The 16,531-nt window shown below is 37.7% G+C and overlaps 1 protein-coding gene across 1 annotated transcript; it reads left to right on the forward strand.

The window, feature by feature from the left end:
* The first annotated feature begins 8,565 nt into the window (after positions 1–8,565).
* Positions 8,566–9,522, forward strand: LOC122482790 (olfactory receptor 1038-like). The gene has a single exon (XM_043579085.1). It carries the CDS (start codon positions 8,566–8,568, stop codon positions 9,520–9,522), a length of 957 nt encoding a protein of 318 aa, XP_043435020.1.
* Positions 9,523–16,531: the final 7,009 nt, after the last annotated feature.

Here is a 16,531-nt window from a genome sequence, read left to right on the forward strand (position 1 = left end):
AATTTTTGCCTTAGAAATAATAATCTCCGATGTTGTTTCTTTTCTCTTAGATCATTTTTTCTAATAGTTCCATTATTTACTAAAAATTATTAAAATTATTTATTTTTTATATTATTTTCCAAGTAGCTTAGAGTCCAATGAGAGAGACAGACATGGGAAATCTATATTATAATGTAGCATGAAAAATACAATAGTGACATAAAGAAGAAACGGAGTATCCTGCAAAATGATCATTCAACATTCTTCCCCCTTTGGGGAGAATCAGGTAAAGAGAAAATTGTGAATTGCCTGAAAATTTTACCGAGATGTTAACTGTGACGTTGTACTAGGAAGGTGAGAAGGTATTAGCCATTACAGAGAGGAAAAGCTGTGGGAAAGTATTTCAGTGACGCAGGATATGCAGAGACAAGATGTGTAGCCACAGTCAAAGAAGGATAGGCATTTTATAGTGGACAGTGAGAAAGAAAAAGCAGGGGAAATTAGAAAAGACAGCCAGGGCCATGAACACACAGCATTGTAAATCATACTAAACAGTTTTGCCTGAACCTCATAACAGACACGATAGAAATGCCTTCTATACAAGATTGATATATCAGATGCATTTCAAAAGCTCCCTCAAAAAAAAAAAAACATAATGGCTTAACATTATGGAATTACATGCAATGAATTTGAAAGGGCCTGGTATGTAGAAACATTAAAACTTGTGGAATTTGAAATAAATAAAAAAGAAAACGACATGTTGAAGCTGATGTGTACACCTCGAAAAATGAGAGAATTTAGGAGTGTGATTGATAGTTTACTATTCCCTGGGAGTGAGGCAAAATCCATTGTTTGAATGAGATTCTTGTTTGGGGGAGAATAAGAGTTTCTTTTTGATCACTATGTATGTGGACCTTTTTAGTACCTTGCCAGGCACATAATAAGCACCAACAAATTCTCATCACTGTTATTATTATGATCATTATCATGCTACTCATAACCATTGCAACATCACCAACTTGCAGTTTGCAAAGCAATTTAATAGCCATTAGAGTTAACGCCCCAAAGTAGCCCTGTGCGACAAGTTAGTATTTTCATTTCTTAATTTAGGCTCAGAATTTATTTCCTTCCCAAGAGCACACAGGTAGGTAGTAGAAGGGCCTGTGTGCAAACGTAGATCTGGCTTCACATCCCCTTTTCTTCCCCCTACACTACTTTGTCTCCCGGAGGAGGGTGGTTTAAGGTAGAGGAAATGGCCATCCCTGAGGAATCAGATGATTAATTTCACACACTCACACTAAACTGTAGATTCATTCATCCTAGGCTGAAACTTTAAGTTTGCTGAGGTGGGTTTCAATTAAAACGTCCCCATGAAAAAGCTGAAACCTAGTCATTTTAATAAGGCCCCTTGAAACTGATTAGCAAGTAGTCTACTTGAAGCAATGCCCGTAGGGAATTGATTGCAACCAAGAGTTTTATAATAAGACACAGAGAGACAGTTTCATCATCAACGCTGAAGCAAACTCTGACTTGGTTTTTTTTCTTAATGACCACCAATTATTGAATTAAAATCACCAGATGAACAATGGTGGTGACAGAAGCTGACATTTTTCTTGACTTCTCAGATATGCAGAACCTTTGTAGCCTGAGTAAAAATGGAAATGCTAACTAATCACTTTCATATTCTGTAGTAGGGAGGGCAATAGGCCCTCTGGAACTTCTCGATCCTGTCAAGATACTGCATAGTCACCAGGAACATGTAACTTGGAAACATAATCAGTAATGGAAATCGTTCAAGTTCCGTGTCAAACTATTACTTTTTTCACAATTACCATTTTGACATGTGCTGTGACCAGACAGTCCTGCTAGAATGCACTGAAGGAAAATAGTGGCTATTAAATCCTTCAGTGAACAAAGAAAGCCAAGAGTCCACGAGGCAAAAGCCTACTCAAAAGAAGAGAAGATAGAAATATGAAATAGAAAACATGCATACTAGCGGTGAAGTGTGGGATATGAGACACGTGCACACTTGGGATGCAAGTGACCGTCTCTGAGCTGCAATAATTAGGTGAAGCCTTGGTTTCTGCAAACCTTCTGAATGTGCATTATAGGCTGAGCTATAAGAAGATACTCAGGGCTATGTCTGATCATTTTCTAGAAACAGAACAGGACCCAAAAACCTCATCAATGCAAACATTATATTAAAAGGTATCAAACTGTCACTCCATGAAAAACAAATAAACGTGCTTGGAGGAAGAAATCAAATTTGTGCTTTAAAAGTATCAGGCAAGGGGCACCTGACCTGGGTGGTTCAGTTGGTTAAGTATCTGACTCTTGAATTTGGCTCAGGTCATGATCCCAGGGTCATGGGATTGAGCCTGAGGGCGCTGAGGGTGGAGGCTGCTTAAGACCCTCTCTCTCTCTCTCTTTGCTCCTCTCTCCCCTCTTGCACACACGCATGCTCTCTCTCTAAAAAATAAAAATAATAAAAAATACAAGTATCAGGGGAATAACAGCATAAGTGTGTGTATTTAAATAAAAACTGAAAAAAAAAAAGAAAGACATGTGGAAGATTATTTATTAAGTGCCAAACTGGGTAAAGAAAAAAAAGGCTTATGTAAATTGAGTTAGGGATTAAAAATACAAGGAAAAAAGAACAAAACAGAAGTCTTGTTTTAGCTGTTTTTTCTTTTTCTGTAGTTCCTGACAAAAATAGGGACCTAATAAAGAATTATTGAACAATATAAATAAATCTCTCAGAAAATTTTTGGCAACTTGATCCCAGAAGTGGCAAGCTTATAATTTTAAAATGGTGTTTCCTCTTTTATTATATTTATTTAATCATTAGATTAAATAATGGATCTTATTGGTAAGTAATTGGATTTTACTCTGGTAAGATATAAATTTCTAATATTTACATATTATTAAATATTTAAAATATAAATGACTAATTTACATTTTACCAATGATTAAATAAATAAATAAATATAGAGTAAAACCTCGATTTGTGAGCACAACTTGTTCCAGAAACGAGCTTATAATCCAAAGCACTTGTATATCAAAGAGAATTTCGAGAACCATTGGCTCAGTTGTGATCATGTGACATTCGGCATCACGTACTACTTGTATCACATGACATCGCTTATTTATCAAATTAAAATTTATTAGAAACGTTTGCTTGTCCTGCAGAATACTTGCAGGTGCAATTCAAGGTTTTAATCCATATTTATTTAATCATAAAAGAGAAAACACCGTTTTTAAGGAGTGAATCAGGCAAAGTGATATATATAATATATATATATTATATATATATGTAATTATTAATGTTAGTGCAGAAACAATACAGCAGTGTTGGGAATCAAATTTATTGAGTTTCTAGTTAGTATCAGGAACTACAGATAAAGAGACCCGAATCTGCCCACACAATAAATAACAAAGAGATGACAAACTAACCAAGTAAAAATATTGTATGGTGATACATGATATTGAGAAAAATAAAGTAAATTGAAGAAAGGCAGCAGTAGTCGTGTCAATGTTTATAAAGCACATATGCTAATCCAAACACGATTCTAGGTCTTTTCACACTTTTATTCATTTAATTCTCAAGCAGCAGTTGAGGCAACTACTATTACCATTACATTTATTTATTTGTTTGGGGAGAGAGAGAATCCCAAGCAGGCTCCACACTGTCAGTTCAGAGCCCTACACAGGGCTCAAACTCAGGAACCGTAAGACCATGATCCGAGCCAAAATTAAGAGTCAGACGCTTACCAACTGAATTACCCAGGCATCCCACTATTTTTGTTTCGAAGATGATGAAAACAAGACCCAGGATGTTACATGACCAAGTACTATAATGGCAGATTGAAGAGTTTAAGACCCAGATAATCTGATTCCAGTGTTCTCACACTTTACCACTGTGAAGGAGTGGAGGAGTAAGGCATCTAAAAGCGCTGTAATACTGGAATAAAAACAAATTCCTAAGGCTGGTGTGACCTGGGGTATTCCAAGCCAGTGTGGACAGAAAGATGAGAAGGGGATATAGGGATTAACATAGCTGAGGTTCAGAAAGCCAACAACGGCCAGATCATTCCTAGTCTTGCACACCCGTGTAAGAATTTTGGATTTTACTCCAGGTGAAATGGGCAACCATTGCGGGATTATGTGCCAGGGAATGAAAGCACGTGGGATACTATTTAGAATAATTACTGTGTTGAAACACAACTGTAGAGGGAAAGGGTGATGGATGAGATGATGGAAGGGCAGAGTAACACAGTGGTTGGTAAAAAGATGTTGGATACATTGAATGTAACAGCAACCAGAATTCCTATCAGATTGGAGTAGGATAGGAGCAAGAGGAGTCAAGGATCACTCCAAGGATTTTTGCCTGGAGCAGCTAGAGAGTGAGAGAGAGAGAGAGAGAGAGAGAGAGAGAGAGAGAGAGTTGAAATAAGAAGAGCTATAGAGGAGAAGTCTTGTGGTGGAACTCAGTTTTGGACAATAAACCCAAGATGCTCGTACACATCCAAGTAAAGATGTCAAGTAGGCTGCTGAATGTTTGAATCTAGAAATCAGAGGAGTGTACTGGGGTGAAGACTCACACTGGGAGTCACTGACATACGGACACTCTTAGATGGAATAAGGCTGAGTGAAATTGGCAAGTAAAGGAAAATGTATAGATATAAACAGACAAAATGGCAAAGAACTGAACTTGTGACTTGCCAACACAGAGAGGTGAAGGTGACAAGGAGGAACCAACCAGCCAGAGAAAGAACATCCAGGAGGAATATCAGAGGATATGGGAAACCAAGTGAAGAAAGCTAATCCAGGAATCATTAATTTGGCAAATATTGTTGATAAAAGTTGTTAACTACATAATATACTCTTGTTAAGGGGATTTTGGAAAGAATAACGGGTGAAAGTCTACTGGAATGATTTGGAGAGAAGTAGGAGGATATAAATTGCAGGCAATGTGTAAACACAAACAGCTCTTTAAGGAACACTGCCAGGAAAAAGAAAAAAAAAACAGCAATAAGCAAAAAGTTTTAAACTAGACATATCCTGTTATTCAGCATTTCTATTTTTTATCATTCTACCCTAAAATACTGGATCATTCTAAACAAATTTTGAATAAAAGAATTATTATTTTACTAATTAAAAATCATAAACTGTATAAATAGGAAGTGTTATATATATATATATATATAAGTGTTATATATATATATAAGTGTTTTATATATATATATATATATATATAGCAGAAAACATGCTTTGGGAAGAAATTTGAATAGTATGTAAAATCTTGATGCACTGCTGGTAAAAAATGGTAATTATATGTAGTAAATTGTCATGCACTCTATGAGTCCAATTTAGTAAAATACATAAAAATATAAAGAAAAAAGTAAAGCAAAAGTCTCCCTAAACTTGAAGAACAGTTACCTCTGGTAGATGATATATATTTATATGTGACATTTTCTTTTACTAAAAAAAATTTTTTATGCTTATTTATTTTTGAGAGAGAGAAAGAGAGAGAGAGAGAGAGCAAGCATGAGTGGGGGAGGGGCAGAGAGAGAGGGAGACAGAATCCGAAGCAGGCTCCAGGCTCTGAGCTGTCAGTGCAGAACCCCATGCAGAGCTTGAACCCACGAACCATGAGATCATGACCTGAGCCAAAGTCAGCCCCTTAACCAACTGAGCCACCCAGACACCCCGACATGTGTTTTTTTGTATTTGTATGTATATCTTCCTATATATAAAATTTCACAATCAGCATATATATGCATGTACTTTACATTATGCAAAAGATTTTCTTTTTTCTTTTTTTTTCAAAGAAAGTATATATGAAATATTTTTGATAGGTTTCTAAAACTCTAAGGTCTTTACTATAATCAGAAGCTGGTTGATTTTATTTCATTGTTTTAGTAAATAAAATGATATTTTCAAATTGTAAATTAATAAGAAAGACATGGATTATTCAATTAAATAACATCAGGGCAATTAGCTATTTGGACAACCTATTAGCTCAGGTTCTTGCCTCAGGTCATCAACTAATTAATGCTACATGACCTTAAAAAATTAAATGTCAACTCCCCAAAATATAAATAAAGAGGGTTTGTTATTATTTCAATGCCTACGCTCAGCAAAGAAAAAATAAACAGAATTGTTTGCTTAAACACTTAAAACATCTGGGTGTAAAACACATTCAGTTAGATAAGACAAATGATCAAGTCAGAATCCCTCTAAGGTCACAGGGACAGGAAGGGAATTATAAATAAATGATGAAAACATTTCGGAAATGGTGGTGAGCTTTCAACTGCTTGCCATTTGGTTTTGATTTTCTTTGTTTTGTTTATACAAATTAGATTGGACATAGGTAACCAAAGACTAGTGATTTCATGGTGAGATCATTCTAGTTTGAATATGAACTAATGCTAACTTTGTTTTTATGGACTAATCTTTTTCTAATTAGAACTTTCTAATCGTAGTTGTCCCCTGGAGGGTCAGTGACCCTAGGGCAGTCATGTCTGGGGAAAACTGGGAATTAACTCTCTAGGGAATAAAGACTGTTGTCTAAAGGCCTATATCACACATTCACATACCCTTCCTATCTGAGCATCACTGAAAGGAGGCTTCTGCGAAAACCTTCAGGGGAACATTTTTTTCTACAACTAGGTAGGTTAAATAGGTACAGTTGGTCATTTGCACAGACTTCCTTCCCCAAGTCATCCTGTTTTCCCCACTAAAAAGAAAGTGGATGACCCTATCTAATTCTGCTCCAACTGGATGAAGCTGGCATTTATACACAAGAATGAGTGAAATAACCCTCCTAACACTCCCAAAATAAATTTATTTATTTATTTATCCCCCTCAATAGCTCCCTGAGACTCAGGCTTCCTTTAAAAGAAAACATGTTTTATCTGATGATAAAATTTCAGAAGCCAGTGCCTGTAGAAGACAAGCATTTGTAGGTGAGAGTTGCCTTTCTCTCAGGAGAAAAAAAAAAATGTGTATCAAAAAGACCTTCATAAGTGAAGGTAATACATAAAAATGGGAGCAGACCTTTTCAAAATTTGAAATTGATGGAAGTGTGGGTTTTGAAGGTCCCCCCTTTTTTTAATGGATGTACAAGGAAAGAAAATCAGCCTGATTCCAGTATGTGTGTGCAAAGAAAAGTAACCCAATACCAAAACTTACACCTCTCAAACATCAAAGGCATCCCATGTCTCGAAGTGGGGAATGCTGACCATATCTGTCCACATCTGTACTTTCTCTTTTCCTTTTTTTAAAATTTGTTTCTGTGTTTGTTTGTTTGTTTATGGAGGGAGGGGATGTGCAAGGAGAAAGGGAGAGAGAGAATCCCAAGCAGGCCCCGCAATGCGGGCTCAATCTCATGAGCCATGAGATCATGTCCTGAGCCAAAATCAAGAGTTGGACGCTTAATCGACTGAGCCACCCAGGTGCCCTTTCCACTTTTCCTTTTGTTCCACATCTAGAACGGGGAACTCTAGCACTAACAGCTGTGGTAAGACTCCAGCTCAGAAAGGCAAAGTATTCAAAAATTCTCTCTCAAAAACAAAATTCTCTCTCAAAAACACCTCTCACAAGGTGAGTTTTGCTTCTATGGAGGAGAAAGTAAATGGATGAGACAGAAAACTGTTTTCATGTCAGATTTTATGTATGCAGGCATGTATGTGTTGTGTGTGCTTGTAGGCATACATATATGTGTGTTTATCTACATCTGTACACATTACATATATGTCTGTATGAATGCATAAATGTATTTGTGTGTATATATATGCGTGTATGCATACATATACATTTAATCTGAAGAATGTATTAGGTATCATTTACAGTATTAAGCTGAATTAATAAATGAAGAAGATAAAATTTGAAAGGCTATTTTTCTGACTACTCATACAAAACTGTTAAAAAAAAAGCTTCTCTTGGGTTAATGTGTTTGGGGAGGAAAGGAGATTATTCTATTTCCCACACTTTTGTGTGTTTTAGCTTCAGAATGTACAGTTCATTGAGGTGAAATATGAGAAGAAATAAACACATCCCATTTCAAATCTCCTTTCTAGCTATCATAATTTTATGAGACCAAAAATTGAAGGAAGGCCCATTAGAATTAAAGAATTAATCTTATTTCTTTGTATGTGACTCATCTATGGTTATCATAACCTATGTGGTGTGGTTATTGGGAGTTATATGCCTCTTTCCACCTCTGAGACTGTGAATGCTAACTTTAATTTTGGGAAGAAAGTGAAAGATAAAAAATTCTCACCATATTAAATACATACCTACCTACCTACATACATACATATAATTTTTTTCTTTGTTATTTTTACTACATAGCCATCAATTGATTTTTTTTATTGGCCCTCATTCTTTGGCCTCATAAAATTATGATAGCTAGAAAGGAGAGTTTGAAATGGGATGTGTTTACTTGTTCTCATATTCCACCTCAGTGAACTATAATTTCTGAAGCTAAAACATAAGATTTGGCATCTGGTGACAATTCCTTGACCTAATAACTTGTCTCTGACTCTATTTTGTCTTTTTTCAGCAGCCAAGAGACTGGAATAAATGGTTGAAAGGAATAACACCAGGGTGACAGAATTCATTCTTTTGGGCTTTTCTGTCCATAGAGAGATTGAAATCACTCTCTTTTTTCTCATTTCAGTAGTATATACTCTAACTTTGGTAGGGAACCTTGGGATGATTTCATTAATACGATTGGATTCTCGACTTCACACACCCATGTACTTTTTTCTCAGCAATCTGGCCTTTGTAGACCTCTGTTACTCTTCGTCAGTAGCCCCCAAGTTCCTGCAGACCCTCCTGACCAAGCGCAGGTCTATATCTTTCTATGCATGTGCAACACAGTTGGGCTTTTTCCTGAACTTCTTGATTTCAGAGATGCTCCTTCTTGCAGTGATGGCTTATGACCGCTATGTGGCCATCTGCAATCCTCTTCTCTACATGGTGAGCATGTCCCCAAAAGTGTGTATGCAACTAGTAACAGGCCTCTACTTATACAGCTTTTCTGTTGCTTTGCTCCACACAGCCGTTACTTTCCAACTGATTTATTGTGGCCCAAATATCATCAATCACTTTTATTGTGATGATGTCCCTTTGATGGCCCTCGCCTGCTCAGACACCAGTCTCAAAGAAATCTTGATTTTCATCTTTGCGGGTTTCAACATGATCAGCTCTTTGACCACTGTTCTTGTTTCTTACTTATACATCGTGGCTGCCATCTTGAAAATCCAGTCTACAGAAGGAAGGTTCAGAGCTTTCTCAACCTGTGCGTCTCATCTGACTGCTGTGACTATATTCTATGGGACTCTGATCTTCATGTATCTGCAGCCAAAATCAAACCATTCCCTTGACACAGACAAAATGGCCTCTGTGTTCTACACAATTGTAATTCCTATGCTGAACCCAATGATCTATAGCTTGAGGAACAAAGAGGTGAAAAATGCCTTGAGGAAGTTAATTGACAAATGTTATATCCTGCTTCTAACAAACTTTAAAAAATGACTCGGGGCAGTGTCTGACTTGGGGTAATGCCACATGTAGATATATTATTTTTATAATCTTTTCAGTCTTTTGATGGAGTAAGTTCATTTTTATCATCCTTTATGGGAGTGAAATTATTTTGTACATGAATTCCATTTTTAATACCGTCTTTACTAAGATGAAATATTTAAAGGAGTAGAATTTAGATTTCTAGTAAATTCCAACTGTTTAGGTGTAGGACACTGAGAGCCCTTCCTGTTCCACTGATAGTAAGAATCAACAGTTTCTTTCAAAAGTGTTTCTGCTTTGTATGCTGGTGGAGGACCAAGAAAGGGGCAAGGAAGAGGGTGAAGTAAATTTTTTGTCCATCCCCATATCATTTTGTGCAAAAGCCTGTCCCCAACTGTATTTAGTCTGCTAACCATCACTCCTCACTCTGCCTCTGACTACCACTAGTTCACTACTGGCCATTCCCTGGTATGACCCAATTATCATGCCCTTTGAAAAGATGCCATTTTTTGCTATGTAAATCTGTGGATCAAGAGTACCTTTTAGAAAGCTATACTCCCCTTGCTAACACTATCAAAGCAAAAATGTAGACCTATCCCGAAATTCCCTAAGCAAAGCTGTACTTTCCAAAGTTTCTCTGAAGTTTTGGGGATATGGAGACTTTACAAAGTGCTGGGGGACAGGCAGGGGTAGCTTAAAACAACATGATAATTATGGTTGTTGTCACAGTTCAAGAATATAGCTCTATGTTGGGTTAATCATGTATAAAGCAAAATAATCCAAAACCACTTAAACTGTCAACTGTAATGTCATAGATTTGTGTTTTTTTTTTCACTCAAAAATTCAAATGTATAATGTCTACTGTCTGCTTCATGTTGTGAGCTAAAACAAACACATTCCCTGCCTGATAGGGCTGAACAGTCTGGAAGAGGAGACAAACGTCAATCAAATAACTACAAAAACAAATGTTTACTTTTGATATGAGTTCGGCTCAGAGGGAGTCAAAGGATCAGAAAAAAAAGGTGATTAAGTCCATTAATGGGCAACCAAGGCAAAATTCCAGCAGCATGAGCAACTAGCCATAAGTGCCTTGAGAGGTCTGTTGAGTGTGGGAGCACTGTATTCATGTTCTCCTTGGAAAATAAGGGCACATGTAGGATAAGAAGGTCCCAGTAGGGAAAACAAGTATTCTAAGCCTGTTGAAAAGAAATAAAGGACAGATGATCAGTCCTGATTGTTTTTGGCAAAGCCCACCAGACTCCAGTGCAAAAATCCCTTCCACTTTGCTCATCTGCCAGTATGTTATGACATGTTTGGGTCTGGCTCAGACATATAGTTTAGGCTTTCATTCTGGCATGCTCGATACCCAGGATTTGGTGGGATGAATTGATCTTCTACAATGTATCGCTCTCGTCGGATACAACCCCCATAACTACTCTGAATGGTGGTGGCGGCAGGAGGAGGGGGGGAGTGGAGTGAATGAATGAGTGAGTAAACAAAAGAATCGCAGTATAGACTGCTTTCCTACCTACAAAAGCCCTGTCCCCTCTGAAAATCTCCTTCACAGAGGCGTAATGTGACAACGGTCCAACGGTCGTTGCACTAGTAGACCTACCCCATAAGCACAGTACCTGGGAGTGATCACATGACTGAGGATAAGCCAATCAGATGTCTTTCAAGGGACTTTGACATAATTCTGTAATTCCAGTGAGAGTCAACTGATCACTTAATCTTAGGTTAAGTGAATTCTGGAGCTGGGGTTGCCAGTGTGACTTCCCCATGCACTGAGAAACAGAAAACTGGTCTGTAGAGAAAGAAAAATAAGAAATCCAAACAAGAGAAATCTTTGTTCTTATCTTTCAAGGCCCAAGTACTTGTTTTTTGTGAAACCTGGTTACATTCTCTGCTCTTGAGTTTCATAAAATACCATGGTGATTTTACTTAAAAACAAAACACACTTCCTTGTTATTTATTTTTATTAAGATACTTTGGGTGGTTTCTGTGGCTTTGAACTGAAACAATTTTTTTTATAAGTGTTAATTCCTAACCTTGGGAGTTTCCTTGGTGAAACCTGGAACTGGCCCCATTACACAAGGGCAAAAAGAGACCAAAGAAAGAGGCAGAGCACCTCAGATTGGTAAGTGTCAGTTTTATACAAGGAAACTTACATGTGAGGCTTGTCTTGGGTGGCCATAAGACAAGTAAATGTCGACTGTCACCTGCCAGAATCTTAAAAGTTTATGTGGAGGACTTAATGGGTTTCAGTCATGTATATGTTGAGATGGTCTTCAACAACAACTTGCTCTTTCCAGTCTGTATCCTTGAAAATGATTCCTACTGTGGGAGAACATTCCAAGGACAGGAGAAGGAGTGAGGAACCTCCCATTGCCCAGGTCCAGCTCAATGATCAACTGGCAGTCGTGTCCTCTCAATGACCTCCCCCATTTATTCTAAATAAATCAGTCTGCTGAATTATAAGACTGTGCCCTTCTGACCTATGTACTGTAGCATGTGTTAGAATGGATCTAATGGCCCAGGCAATATATTTTGTTCATTCAATAATGAAGTTAGGAACAATTAACGGTGAATAAAGTGAACAAACAACAAACAAAATGAAGTTCGTTATCAAATGAACAAAATAAAGCCAAGGTAACATATAAGTGCTTACCTTCCATGAGCTGATTCCCCTTTTTATTCTCTGTCATCCCTGTTTTCATCTCAAGAGCCTTGCAATTCAAACCAAGGCATGACCAGAAATCAAAATCTGTCAGCCTTCAAGCTATAGAATCTTAGTAAAACAATAGTCACTTCCTGGAATATTATGGGCTTCAAACCTGTTTTACCATTTGTAACTAAGTGACATCGGATAATATCTCTGACTTCTATCAAACGGGCTTCTCAGAACCTTAAGATGAAAAGTTGCTTTAACATTTTTAAGTTCTGACTTCACGGTGCTTATGAAACTCAGAAACTCAGAGCTGGTTTTGTCCTAAGGCAGATGCCCTAAGGCATTGTTCATTGAACAATGTGGGAAGCATACTGGATACCCGAGTTCTTTCCAGTGCTGTTCGAATATTATATGACTAAAATTAAAGAATGGTATAACTACAGATTTACTGGATTTTGTCTTATTTGAACAACTTAAAAAAAAGAAATCGGTGATAACAAGATTAACTTAAGTTATCCCAAGTTATCCTAGTACAGATTTCATAGTTAAGTTTAGACTTGAGATTTATGTGAAAATATCAATACTGTCATATTAAGGTACATGTTTTTAAAATTATTTTTATATTTGCCTCATACAACCCAACACCATTATTAAAACAGCCATAATGTGTTCTAAGTGACTGTAAATGGTACAGATTCTGGAGAGAAAGCAATAAATTAGAATTATGACTTTCAAACTCTTAAACTTTTGGAGGGAGGATGCGACAGCTGAGAAATTAATCTTGGGAATTATGACTCTCAATTGTCAAGGGCAAGAACTCAACGGAGGGAGATATCTTTGTTGTTGGTTTTGTTTTGGTTGTTATAATATTAAATAGCTAAAATCTTGTACAGTGAACTGGAGAGTGGGAGAGAACTCGTAACAACGAAAGAGTCTTTTTTTTTTTTTCCCCACAAGCAGTAAGAGCTCAACCTGAGACTGGCAATGTGAGGAGAATTTAAAGGTGAGTGAATCATTGCAAAGAAGCTGCCCCATCCTCTGGGTAGCATACCAGATTCGGGTGAGGTTGCTACAAAAACACACAGCTACTGAAGCTAAGTTCAGTGAGTTTGAAGCGCTCCCAGAGCAGAAAGTATGATAGCTTACCTTCCCAGGGTAGAGCCTGGGAGACTAAAAAAAGCCTCATAGAAAAACCAGAGTTCCAACACGGCAGCAACAAAACATAGAGTTTTTTCAGTGCGCCGTAACAAACTACCACAACCTACGTGGCTTAAAACAACAAAAATTTATTTCTTACCGTTCTGGAGTCTAAAGTCTGAAATCAAGGAATCGGCAGGGCCTTGCTCCCAGGAAGTTCTGAGGGAGGATCTGTTCTTGCCTCTTGCTTCTTCTAGTAGCCCCAGTGTTTCTTGACTTGTGGCCACATCACTCCAATCTCTGCCTCTCTTCATATGGCCATCTTCTGTCTATGCCTGTGTCCGTATTTCCTTCTTATAAGGATACCAGTCATACCGGATTAAGGGTCCACCCTACTCCAAGGTGACCGTATCTTAGCTAATTATATATGCAGTGACCCTATCTGCAAATGTTATTCTGAGGTACCTAGGATTAGGACAGCAACATATATTTTGGGGGGACACAATTCAATCCACAGTAAGTAACAGTATGTGTTGGCTAAAATGACTGATGGAAGATCACTCAGTCTATACCTACAAACACAGGGCAGATGAAACAGCTGAGAATTCCTGGGCCCAAGAAAGAAACTTGTATATGAAAATGCCAGGGGAGAAAAGTGGCCTAGAAGTTGGAACAAAATGGATTTATAACCAACTAATGTGACCATTGGAGGCCGTGACAAGTCCAAGGACTCATCAAGCAGTGAGGGGAAGAGGATACAACCTAATATCTAAGACAGCGGGTTAAGTTTTTGCTTTTTTCTGGTTAGGATAGAGGACCAGATGCGCTTCACCCAATACCAGAATATGCAAGAATCTTAGGAGACTCAACTATCTTCAAAGGAAAAATTCCCTAGGAAGTAGTAATAGGCAGAGATGAGACACTAAAGATCATGTTTCTGGAAAGTATTATTGGAACACTTGGAGAGAGGCTTAGGATACTGACTAAGTCGTATAACTAGTGAACCCTCAAAATAACAAGAGGATTTTAGTCTTTTCTCTGGCAATTGTGTGAATCAGGGGTTTGAGTAAGGCGATTATTCCCTGAATATAGGGCTTCTATGTCTGGCTGTGGAGCAACCATTTCAGTGGCAACGTTTTTGAGTGCGAAGGGAGAGGAAAAAATTCAGGTCTGGTGGCTTTGACCTTGAAAAGATGACCCTTAGGTTTTGCACATAAATTTCTACTGACGGCTCATTGGTAAAATTGATAACACGGTTGCATACCTGGCTAATAAGGAAAGATGGAAACTGTGGTCAAGAGTTTTCTAGATGCCAAGAGTTTTATTCCTACAACACAGAATAAAACAGTAGGGATATGTCTGTCATAAAGATCACAGAAAATATGGTCTTAGAATATTGCCAACATCTGTGAAAGTTGTTCCTTGAGCAGCCCTCATTTTTATACTTGACACAAATTCCTTTTAGAAGCAAAACCGGGTGGTCTAAAATATAAAGCCAAAAACAAAGAAACAAAAACCCTTTATTGACATGGTTTCTGGTGCCAACCAATGGAACTCTTTCCTCCTGTTCAGAGTCTAATGTTACCAAAGAGAACTCCACGACCCCTGCCATCTTCCTTTCCTCCAATCCATTCTGAAGGACAGTGGCCCATGGTTGATTAGTAAGTTAGCCCAAGTAATAATACTCTCTTCTGTGCTTGAATTAGTCCACGTTGGTGGTGGTATTACCACAGCTATATGTTATTGCTCATTCTGCGAGTCCACCTGTGCACGTTCAATTGTGCACACCTTTTAATTGGATTAGCACTTACACAAGAATAATCTCACTCACCAGGAATCGTTTATATTTCCCATTTTCCTCTACGCTGGTAAATCAGCAAAGTTGTCAAAGGTAGACAGAATCTATTCTACCTGCAGCCAGAATGGAATATAGACTAAGTAGGCTATAGGTGCATCAATCAAGATAAATTGAATAGTGAGCTTTTGAGGATGTTTAACCAGGTTCAGTGGGGTACCATTTTAAATGCTATTGATCAAGTTTGAATGCACACTTCGTGCAATAGCATTTGGTTAAACAGTGCTTTGGTATGACTGATCCATCTAGGCACTGAAACCTTGACTTAAGCTGCTAAATACAGAGCCAAAGAATGTAATATTAGTGGCAAGAAACTAGGATCCAACAATAATTCCAAATCATAGCAACCAAAGATTTAATAAGACAAAGTCTGGAGGCCAAAAGTCAGATTGTATATTGCAGAATATTCACACTGTCTCTTTTTTCCATTATGATTAGGGACACAAAATTCCGTTATGATTAGGGACACATCAGGATATTTATATCAGATCCCAAACTAAGGAGTAGAGTTAGAGTAATTGAAACAGCTTATGGAAGCAGGAACATTGTTAGCTATCAAACAACCCATACCTAAGGACAGACTTTATGATCATACTGAGACACGGGTTGAAGATCGTGAATGCAATTCCATTTGCAAAAGTCCATGTATGGGGCGCCTGGGTGGCTCAGTTGGTTAAGCGGCCGACTTCGGCTCAGGTCACGATCTCGCCGTCCGTGAGTTTGAGCCCCACGTCAGGCTCTGGGCTGACGGCTCAGAGCCTGGAGCCTGCCTCAGATTCTGTGTCTCCCTCTCTCTGACCCTCCCCTGTTCATGCTCTGTCTCTCTCTGTCTCAAAAAAAAAAAAAAGTCCATGTATCCATAAACATTATAGAACACTTTTTTTCTTTTTTTTTGGTAAATCAGGGACCACTAACATCCTGAAGGTCATGAAAAAGACATGAATTCTTACTCTTTTTCTTATGAAATTATAAATTTCATATGAAACGTAGGTGGAGAAGCATGTGTATGGAGAAAAAACCCTAGGAAACCATGTTTGACTCTAATAAGGGCACATACAAATTAACTTATAATTAATTAACTTATCAACTTATTTACGAGTTCCTCCAATGACTACACTTATCCCAATTTTATATACACTGTGAATTACACCAATATGTCAGTTTGTCAGATGGTTGTAAACACAAAATAAAGCAGGTTTAGCAGTTAGAGTCCATTCATGGAGTAAAACATCACCGTGTTAGATTGGACCTTTTCTTGTATATAAGAGTCACCTTTAGAAAATCCTTGTTGCATTGGGACTTTTATGCCTGGACATTTATAACAGGTAGCAACATACCACAACAAATATTTTTTGCCAGTT

Source organism: Prionailurus bengalensis, chromosome D1 (assembly GCF_016509475.1).
Source record: "Prionailurus bengalensis isolate Pbe53 chromosome D1, Fcat_Pben_1.1_paternal_pri, whole genome shotgun sequence".
NCBI classification, from domain to species: Eukaryota; Metazoa; Chordata; class Mammalia; order Carnivora; family Felidae; genus Prionailurus; species Prionailurus bengalensis.